The sequence below is a fragment of the Eucalyptus grandis genome, chromosome 1 (assembly GCF_016545825.1).
Source record: "Eucalyptus grandis isolate ANBG69807.140 chromosome 1, ASM1654582v1, whole genome shotgun sequence".
NCBI classification, from domain to species: Eukaryota; Viridiplantae; Streptophyta; class Magnoliopsida; order Myrtales; family Myrtaceae; genus Eucalyptus; species Eucalyptus grandis.
The window spans coordinates 41,169,115-41,180,123 of NC_052612.1; the positions used below are offsets into that span (position 1 = coordinate 41,169,115).

General features: G+C 43.2%; 2 protein-coding genes across 2 annotated transcripts; one reads left to right on the forward strand and one right to left on the reverse strand.

Moving 5' to 3' along the window:
• The first annotated feature begins 3,023 nt into the window (after positions 1-3,023).
• On the forward strand, positions 3,024-5,084 carry LOC104443315 (cation/calcium exchanger 1). The gene has a single exon (XM_010056647.3). The coding sequence runs from the start codon at positions 3,131-3,133 to the stop codon at positions 4,943-4,945; it is 1,815 nt and encodes a 604-aa protein (XP_010054949.2). The 5' UTR covers positions 3,024-3,130; the 3' UTR covers positions 4,946-5,084.
• A 3,284-nt stretch (positions 5,085-8,368) lies between these two features.
• Positions 8,369-10,589, reverse strand: LOC104443324 (cation/calcium exchanger 2). Its single transcript, XM_010056660.3, has one exon. The coding sequence runs from the start codon at positions 10,229-10,231 to the stop codon at positions 8,510-8,512; it is 1,722 nt and encodes a 573-aa protein (XP_010054962.2). The 5' UTR covers positions 10,232-10,589; the 3' UTR covers positions 8,369-8,509.
• Between the last annotated feature and the right edge of the window lie 420 nt (positions 10,590-11,009).

The window sequence follows — 11,009 nt, forward strand, 5'->3', positions numbered from 1 at the left end:
TTTCTCCCAGTTCAGCTATGGAGGTAGAGAGAGAGAGAGAGAGAGAGAGAGGTTTATCCGTTTTTCTCTCTCTGGCGCGGGAGGAAGATGCAGTGGGTTCGAGGTTTTAGACCGATGGCCCGTATTTTTCCGGATCCGGGTTTGGGCCTATCCGGATAGAAATGTCAGCCCAGGCCCGTTGTGTGAGCCCGGTCGCATAGCCCAAAGATTCAACAAGAAGACTTGTATTGATTGAATTACAGAGTCAATCTCACGTGGATATTCTTCCAGAGCTTCTTCCGTCTCTTTACGTTGACGTGACATGACGTATGGTTCGCCCAAATACCTTGAATTCGAATTAGGGGTGATGTTACCAGAACTGAAAAAAAAAAATTCCCAACATTTTCTTCCTCACGCGATTGTGAAAATTGAAATAAAGTGAATCGACGCTAATGGACGCTACAATCAAAGTATTCTCGTCTTTGAGATAGCAATGGTAATAGAGAACACATGAAAAGCGTGAGATTGAATGAGAAAGGACATGAGGCTTTGAATTGAGTGGATCAAGGAAAGTGTGAGATTGAATGAGAAAGGACAAGTAGTTTTGAATTGGGTTGATCAGTGATGTGGGTGTATGGATAGGAAATGTATTTTGAGTGATAATGGGGTTTATGATAAATGGATAATGATAGATTATGATCATCACCAAGGCATTAATGACATTGTCACCAATCAAGGATAAAGATTTGGATTGACAAAATTCACCATTAAGATACCCGCCAAGGATGAAGGATTTCAACATATGAAAATTTCATCACAAATGCCTGAAGGAAAACCACCCATCAAGAATAAAAAATTTCTTGATTCACCATCATGGAAGAACCCACCAACCAAAGACAAAATTGGGATATAAATTCGCTCACTTAAGAAAAATCCCATATACTCATAAAATTCAAGTAAGGTTCTTCTCAATAATGGGATTACATCACTGCTTACAAAGTGAATTTTATTAAACAAAAGAAAAGATACTAATCCTAAAAATCAAAATGACTATTGGAGTATTCACATAAAAGACTCTTAAAAGTGACACAAAACAAAGACTTTTAAAACTATGAATTAAGACGCCTAATAACTAGAAATAGATGCATTTAACTAATATTAAATGCATTGAAACTTGACTTGATCTTCCAAATCCTCGACATTGAAAGCCAAATAGTTACCTTAAAAGATCAACAAGCAACGTTGGAAATAATTAGAATAACCTCCAGTTGCTAGATAGTCAATATGAAACCTCATAGTCGACAGCAAGTCTTGTAAATGGGCAACCATACCCCGTAATAGGGGACTTAATTGTTGAACCCATAATTAAATTGTAGCCGAAATTGGCTTTTGCTTGCATGAGCTTGAGAGTTAGGCGATAGAACCCGGTGCTCCTGCATCAATCAAGATCCCTACCGACCTATGTTTCAGTACTAAGTAGAAACACATTAGGTACAAACGTGGAGTCCAAATCATTACGAGCACATGTTCAGACGCTAATCTTTTGCGAGCGATCATTAGGGACCTCACATTGTCCATGTCGATGTGCAGTAGCAGTAGTAGGTGGGGTTTCCTTCTCTTGGTTCTTCGAAAATCTTTTGCCTATCGAAATGATTCCTTAGAACAACCACACTCAATCTCTGTAAAGCGCGATCAGCAATGCGTCAATAATTTGCATAAGACAAAATAGATTAATGCAGGCAACCTCACTCTCCATGTTAGGAATAAACGTCGAAAACGAACTTACTAACGTGGAGTACATATTCAGATGTTTTCTTGTGCTAAGTCGATCGTTGAACTAGTTCAGCGAAAGGACCTGCAGGCTTTTCATCAAGATCAGATCGCATCTTATGCACAACATTTTCCTTGATAAAGTGAGCTTTCAGCTTTTTAACGGAAACCGCTCTCAGGCTCTCTGTTTCCGTTTGTTTTCCCTCCTTTTCAAACGCTTTTGCTTTTCCTCTCTTTTGCTGCTGCTGGGAAATTTCCTGAAGGAGCGTACTTTTGGAGCTTTGTAATGAACACATGGAACTCAGCTGAACGCTGCTACTTGACATTAGAAGCTGGAAAAAAAACGCGTAATTTGTAAGGCTATACGATTATGCTGTAATCCAAGATATCTAAGTTGGAAAGAAATATGAACTGATCGGCGCCGCACGCCAAGTCCAGAGAATACAGACACTGACCTAGGCTCTTTACGACGATGGCGAGTGATGTGCTTTTGTGAGGGCATCTCCTCCAATAACGTTAATTTGGACTGGAACCAACGCTGGTTACAGATTTACATTGCGTGTTCTTGGACAAGTATGTAGACAACTCACGCTGCTCAGCTAATCTAGCTCAAGTAAGCAGCTGCTTGAGTCTGATTTCTGCTTAATCAATTCGTTCACTTAACATAATCTAGTCCAATACTATTGATTTATTTGGCTCAACTAGTTAGTGAAGTAATTTGTATCTTTTATGGGTTTTTAAAGAGTTTGTATTTTTCAACATACGAACATGAGAACAATCTGACCCATCCTGTTGTGGACACGCTGATTCGGGCGTTCACTTCTCTTCCGATTGGGGGGAGTTCGAGTCACCGAGGTCGCATTTGTGCGACTTAAGTGTACGGCGGTTCTCGAGTCATAAAAAAAAATGTGAATAATCTTTCCCTACTTATATTGTGCAGTAAATCTTCAAGCTCAATCAAAATCGAGTCTATACCAAAATACTCATTTACTAGTACATTACTGCTGAGGAATACATCTTCCTACTACTTTGTGCTCTTTGATACAGTCAATGTCCCTAACAAGTGCCCGCTCTCTTGTTAAATACCACAACATGAAAAAAGCTTAGGGTTTGGTACAAGTTTCAGTCCTCTAGATTATCTGTATTTCAAGACAATTTCAGATTTTATGAGGAGAAAAAAATACAGACGCCCTTACGTATGTACTGTTTTTGTCCGATTAGCCATTTCAAATATCTGATATTTTGCAGACTCCTACATCACATCCTCCCCCGCATTTATCAGCGGAGACCAGCCCTTCCCGTGCCCCGCCATAAGTCCCCTCAAAAGTCATGGACTTGAGTCCCCAACACCACCATCTCTGATCAGTGTAAAGCCCAAACGATGGCTCTGCCAAGAAGACTCACCACCAAGTCTCATCATCCCAGCAAGCTCTCCATCTTCCTCAACACATCCTTCCTCTTCCTCATCTCATTCTACCTCATAACCCAGCTCCAACACAGCCCGAACTCAATCCAGTTTCAGTTTCACCCCACATCCAACAGCGAAAGCCCTCCCGCAGCTGCCGCTTCTCGATCTCGGCTTCTCAGCGACATAACCAACAACGGTTGCACAAGCCTCGATGATTACCCGGATTATAAAGCAAAATGCGCGTATGCCAAGTCCCATGATTCTTGCAGACACAAAGGGTACATCAACTATCTCCAAATCTTCTATTGCACCTGTGGGAGATTTCCAGTTCTCGGTCATGTTCTATTCTTGCTGTGGCTTGCTGTTTTATTCTATCTATTGGGTAGCACAGCAGCTCAATACTTCTGTCCCTCCTTGGAGGGCTTATCGAGAATCTTGAGGCTATCTCCAACAATAGCCGGGGTTACCCTTCTTTCCCTTGGTAACGGAGCCCCTGATGTTTTTGCCAGTATCGTGTCCTTCACGAGAACTGGGGACGGCGATGTTGGCCTAAACAGTGTCCTGGGCGGCGCATTTTTTGTGTCCAGTGTGGTCGTTGGGATAATCAGCATATCGATGAGCCCTGATAATGAGATAACAGTCGACAAGCCAAGCTTTATCAGGGATGTTCTCTTCCTTCTCTTCTCACTTTCTTCTCTCCTTGTAATTGTAGCCATCGGCAGAATCAACCTCTGGAGCTCCATCTTCTTTGCTTCAATCTACTTTGTTTATGTGTGCACTGTCTCCTTCATGCACCTCTTCTACCGAAAGCAGAGGAACAACAAGCTCTTTTCAGCTTCTCTAATCTTGAATAGCTGTTCTGCACTAAGAGATAATCTTGAAGAGATGGGCATACCACTACTTGGTTATGTCGATGATGAGAAATCTGTTTTGGTGGAAAATGGTGGTCAAAGAAATGAGGATGACTTTTTATCTCATTTCTTGATTCTCGATTCACCCACTTGCAGCTACTTCATGAAGCTATTGCAAGTCCTGGAGCTGCCACTCCAATTGCCAAGAAAACTGACCATCCCAGTCGTTGACGAGGAGAGATGGTCCAAGCCTTATGCCGTTATATCGGTGACTTTAGCCCCGACTCTCTTAGCAGCACTGTGCAATTCGCAGAGAGACAATGTCAAATTCAGAAGCAGCACGGTCACTTATCTAACTGCAGGACTGATTGGCCTTGTTCTCGGTAATATTGCATACGGGACCACCAAGAAGTCCAACCCGCCAATGAAATGCCTCTTCCCGTGGCTAGCTGCAGGGTTCTTGATGAGCGTCACATGGACATACATAATCGCCGAAGAGCTGGTCTCTCTGTTGGTCTCGATCGGGATCATCTTTGGGATAAGCCCTTCGATTCTAGGCCTGACTGTCCTAGCCTGGGGCAATTCACTTGGAGACCTGATTGCAAATGTGGCCTTGGCCATGAATGGTGGCGCCGACGGGATCCAAATCGCAATTTCTGGGTGCTATGCGGGGCCGGTGTTCAATACGCTGATGGGTCTAGGCTTGTCCTTGGTGTTCCAGTCATGGTCTAAGTACCCAAATTCTTATGAGATTCCTGGAGACAATTCTCTGTATGAGACTCTGGGTTTTCTGATGAGTGGCTTGCTCTGGGCGCTTGTGGTAGTGCCAAAGAAGAAAATGAAGTTGGATAGGTTCCTGGGTTGGGGCCTTTTGGCCATTTACTCGTGCTTTCTGTTTCTAAGGCTAGCTAAGCTTCTTGGCCTATTGAAAGCATGATTGCTGCTTCTTGTCTAAATTGAGTGTCCTCCATGAAGTTTTAGGCAATTGAGCAATTCCAAGTTTGTAGAACCCGGTATAATTTCTTGTAATCTATACTAGTATAGTTGTCAGAAATTATATTTACTTAACCAAGCCACCTATAGACCTACGATGGTCGACAAATCGCAGAGGTTCGAGGCGCACTTTACTGAATAGCCGAATGGTCATTTTCGAGAGTGCCGGCCATACAACATTTCTTCAAGAACTCGAGTGTCTAATCTGACAACGGAAGTAAGATGAGAAGAGACAAGAATAGAAACATCTTTCTCAAAAAAATCATACTCCCCCGTGAATGACAAGATAGTTTAAGGGGTGAAAAAGTTCAAATTAAAGATGCCATTCACTGCAACCACAATTTACAACTTAACGCAAAATCTGCAGCGAAGCTTCCCAGAAAAACACTGGTCCACCCTGCTTTGTCTCTGTATAATCTACATTTTTAACTACTTTATCATTTGTTTATTAAATTGAAATGAACTGTGAAATATTTTTGCACTTATTTATTGGTGCAAATAAATAAGTGCAAATGCAGCCGCTACGAGGATATGGCCCGTTGACCTATCAAATTTGGACTAAACACACACCATCTAGAGATGCTATTGTCATTTTATTGTATCCACAACTTGCAGCCGCCTCTTTTAGTCATGTTGATCATGCGAATTTTGCACAAGATAAGCCTCTCTCTCTCTCTCTCTCTCTCTCTCTCTCATATTCCTGGGATCACTCTGCTCAAGACAAAGTCGTTTTCGAAACTTTCACAGTCGATCACCCATTTCGATAGGCCCACGCAGGGAGAAATCATCTACATGGACCCAGCCAAGCAAGAGATGGCAAGAATTCATGAAGAACAAGACAACACCAATGAATGAATCTCCGGACCGACCGAAAGAAAACGGTCCATGGCTTCACCGACCCAAACCCAAACTTTTACTCATCTGATGAGCTTGGGCACTGAAGTCCTCCATCTCGTGAAGGGTTCTTCTGGTGGAGTTCCCACTCGGGTCACCTAACTTTTTCTGGTGTAAGAGCTCTTAGGTCCTGTGCAGTGGCCACTCGGTGAAGCTCTCGTCTAAATCCAGAATCTTCTCCTCTAGATTTGATAAGTAATCACTGATCTCGTCAATCTCTCCAGGTGCATATATGCCAAATAAACCTCGCTTTCGGTGCGGTCGTATCTTGTCTAGTTTTCCCTCTTGAAGGGCCTTAAAAATCGGGAACCGTTTCTAGGCAGTATGGCAAATCCCATGGAATCACTGGACCAACATCATGTAATTGTCCGAAACCACTGAGAAAGTAGGAGAAGCTAAAGTAAGAGTCCAATTTGAAGATCACTGTTTTCTTCTTGGTTTGAGCAAAAGCGTTTTTCCGTCGTCAGAAATGGGGGAAAAAAATCTGAGAGAGGAGCAATGGGTCGCCTTATCCCCAGAGGGATGGGAGAGTAGGCAAAAGAGGCCGTCTTTAATCAATCAAGCTGGTCCAAAAGAACCATCATTGTCATTGCAAGCGGCCCAACTTGACGTGAACCACCCATCTCTGCCCACGAGAATCTCTAGGAAGCGTCAAAAGGTGTCCCATGACAAGGAAAAAAGAAAGAAAGCCAATCCCTTCAGCATCTATCGAGGTGGTGGCATCCCCCGATTCTTCTCCGAGATAAAAAGGTTGTCGGAGAACAGAAGATTAACTTACGGTGACAGTTCCTGACATGGATTAGGAGCCACTTGCAGTTTTGAATTCCGTTTTCTTTTTTACTGTTTCAGGACCACATGTCAGCAACTTGAGAATAGGTTTTAACTAGCCCAGAGACGTAGTTAAGTCAAGCCGCCTTGCTAGTCGATAGTTCCGTGTTGTCCGTTAGGTCCGTTTTACGCAATTGCTTTTCTCAACTTTCTCTGTCGGATTAGATGATTAACAAGGAACCTTCAACAGATTCAGCCAAGACTAAGACTGGTGCGGTTGGTCCATTAGTAACTTTGAGAATTGGCGTTTGTCGCGTCTGCATTAGTTGCTCCATTACATCGTTGCGCCGATCCCACTGCACTGCTCGCATGGACAAAAATTCAAAAGGACCACGGCAAATGAAACGAGACAACATGCGAATTGAATCGCGTGTCTATATGCACCGAATGGCTAGGTCTTCCTGTTAAATCTGACGATTTCCTGTGGAAGAAATAAATAAATAAATACTCCTGGTTATCTTAGACATTCCAAGGGAATAAAATCTCAACATACCTCTAATCACCCTCTTTTATGATCAGGGAATACGTACTCTAATTGCAAGCGAATCTTGTGGTTGTTAAGCCACTTGACAAGGAGAACACCCAAAAGAAAAATTCTGCACTGTTGTTCTTGGCATATCGAACCAGCTTTACTGTGTAGAAATCACATTCATTGTCATTATTCAAAAAACTGAGACTCACCTAGTCCAGCAACTGCCACAGAGCTAGAGGTCAATTTTGGTTTAATAGATTTTGAAATGGGACTGCAACTGATAAGAGTTACACAGGTCGACCTTGGTCTGATAACATGATCTAGCAAAAACTGGAAGCACGAAATCTTTGAACGAGACCTGATCAATTGGTCGACGAGGAAGCAGAAATATTGGCAGTAAAGAAACAAAGAAAGAGAAACCGAGTGTTGACAGGTTGTTTGTTTCCAGGTAGCGTCCAATGGATCGCTTCTCGCTGAAAGAACATGTCCAGCTTATTGCCTAATACAACCAAAATATGGGAAATGCATAAGTTATCAGTCCTTATTAAAAGAAAATAAAGTATATTTAACAGAATTATCACAAAACCAATGGCATAAACAACTTCACAGAGAGATCATTCTAGACAAAAATAAGCAGCTCTAAGCACTAGTAGACAGAAGACTGTGCAGCTGGAAACCAAGCAAATTCACCGTCTCCTATAACTGGATAAGAAACAAAATTGCTGATCGCAAATTAAAATAAGACGTTTGTGGTCATAATGCAAATAAAAACAACAATAAGACGTTAAAGTCCCTGTCATGAGTTGTTCAGCTCAATGAGATTGCTTAGACAAAATATGAGCGAAACAAAGATCGCCGTGCTTATACGGACAAAATATTACCAATTTACATCCCTCGACCATTTCTGAAGTGACAAACAAGATTGCAAGAGGAGATTATATAGTACATGGCGCTGGATTCATGTAGACATATACTCATTAGTACATTAATAAACCTATGTCTTCTGAAGTACATATATCACGATGACAGAAAAAAAGGGTAGTGTCAAAGGACAACCGATTGGTTTCCTATCAAAAGTCCAGGATTACCGAGTGGAATTTTCAGTTCTTTGTTTCATTGTTTGTGCGTTTAGAGGGGAAGGGAGAGGGAGAGAGAGAGAGAGGCACCGTGCACTAGACAAAAAAAGATGGTCACTCTGTATTTACATATTTCTATATAAACAGGCAAAATTACTTCCTGTACAAAAACTACCGGAGATGAATCTGGTAATGGGCTCGGGTCTGAATGCTCAAGAGTGCAAATAAAAGGGTAGATCTAAGGAGTTACAATTGTTTGTATCACCCTAACAGATAAAGCAACTATGTACACAGTTAGCAGACCGCCCGCAAGGACCCTGCCAAGCTTCATATCCGTTGTAGGCAAAACCACAAGTGCCCAAACCAACCCAGCCACCACAAAGCCCAGAGTTTCCAGAAGAAGTGGATCTCTGGGGATGGCAACAGATGCTGGATAATTATGCCAGGAAGCGCCAACAAGAGACAATCCCAAGCCAAATACCATGTTGAAGATAGGCCCAGCATAACACCCTGACAATGCTACTTGCGTCCCCTTGGCTCCACCATTGATGGCCATTGTCACATTGGTCATCAAATCTCCAAGTGAGTTGCCCCAAGCCAGGACAGTTAATCCTAATATAGAAGGACTCACCCCAACTATATATCCAAAAGAAACAAGCAAACCCACCAATTCTTGTGCGGTAATGTAACTCCAAGTTATGCTCATCACAAAGCCTCCAGCGAGCCAAGGGAACAGACAGCGCTTAGGTGGGTTTGATGACTCAGTAGTGCAAAATGCAACGACTCCCAGAGAAATTGCAATCAGAAATCCAACCCCATAGACTGCTAGCCTAGCATTCAAACTGGCATTTTCTTCTTGAAAGCTCCAAAGGGCAGTCAAGAGAATCGGAGCTAATGTGACGGAAGCAACTGCATAAGGCTTGGACCATCTCTCTTCACTAGCAACAGGTATCGTCAATCTCCTAGGCAGATAAAGAGGCAACTCTAGAATAAGGAGAAACCAACGACACAAACCCAATGGTCGACAGTGCAAACGACTTTCGAGTTCCAATTTACATCCACCTTCTAGAGTTTCCTCCACACAAGCAAGTCGTTCTTTCCCCAAGCCATGTAAAATCGGCAACGTCAAATCATCGTTTCCATCACTCAAACACAGATCACCTTCAATGTCAGAATTCTTCTGCCAGTGGGCATGAGAAACATAAACAATGACCACATACGCAACATACGTCGACAGATACCCCAACGCGCCCCATAGATTGATCTCCCCATTGATTAAGATCGCAAGCAAGAACAAGAGAACCAGGATAAGAAAGCAAGCGTCCCTAATGAACGCAGACTTGTCCAGACGAAAGTGCCTTTTGTGCACAAAAAAGCTAATGATCCCCACCACGATGCAGGTCACAAAAGAAGCGCCCCCCAACACCGTGTTGAGCCCGACGCTCTGAGTCCCGCTCCCAGTGAAGGAGGCGAGGCTGGCAAAGACATCCGGCGCGCCGTTGCCGAGCGAAAGCAGAGTAACCCCTGCGATCGTCGGGGACAATTTCAACAGCCTAGACAAGCCCTCGAGGGAGGAGCAGAAGTACTCGGAAGCCGTGTCCCCCAATAGGTAAAACAGCACGACAAGCAACAGTACCAAGAAACCGTAGCCCAGGATCGGCGAATCCGAGAACGTGCAGTAGAAAATGTACAGGTAATTGATATAGCCCTGGGAGGAACACGGGTTTTTCGACTTCACGTACTGGCACTTGGCCTTGTAGTCCTCTAAATCGCGCAGGGCCCGGCAAGCGTGCTGCTGCCCGCCGCCGAGGTTGTTGAACACGTGCTTGGCCTTCGGAACGGCAAGCTCGGAAGAAGGGTTCAAGAACACGAACGACAAAACGCAAGCCAGCAAGAGACACGATACCTTCACGACAATCGGCGGACTCCTCCGCCCCCGCGCACAAATCCACCGATCCATCCGCCGAGGAGAGAAGATTCGCGGGGAAAAAAAAAGGAACCTCAAGACCCGAGGCGAAGGCCCCGACCCACGGACAAGATCATCTCGAGCAGGACGGGACGTGCTGGAGACCGAGCTAAAACGGGAAAAACAGCTCAGAACCAAGAACGAGGAGATTAGACGGCATTAACGCGCGGTTCTCTCTCTCTCTTTCTCCCTCTCTATCGCTTCGAGGGAGGAGCGGATGGAGCAGAAGAAGCAGAGCGCGAGAGCGACGGAATCGAGTGTGAACTCCCCGACGACCTTTGGAATCGGAACCGGAGGCACCGGACCTTTTTTTTTATACCGCGCCAAGCACGCGGGGCGTGACGACAATACGAAGCCCCACGCGTCTACCCCGTCCCGTCGCATCTATTGTCCTTCCTTTTTGTTTTTGAAGGGATAATAAGTGTGGTGTCTTGTCACGACAACGTAATTAGATTTAAAAATTTTAAAGTAATTAAATTCTAAAATATGTCGGCTGTGTGATTGATTCTTAAAATTCATGTGAAGTGTATTTAGGTTCTAAATTATGAAATCAATCTAATTAAGCCTTTCATTTAATTACATTTTCTGAAAAATTCTAAGACCCGATTACACTTTTATGATAGGTTTTAAAACTTGATCATGCTTTTGAAAAAATTTAGAATTTGAGTATACTTTTATTATTTTTAAATTTTAAATTTAATTATTCTTTTAAAAATTTTAAATTTTTATATTTTAGTTAGTTTTAAAATTTTAATACGTAGAAATGTGAAAA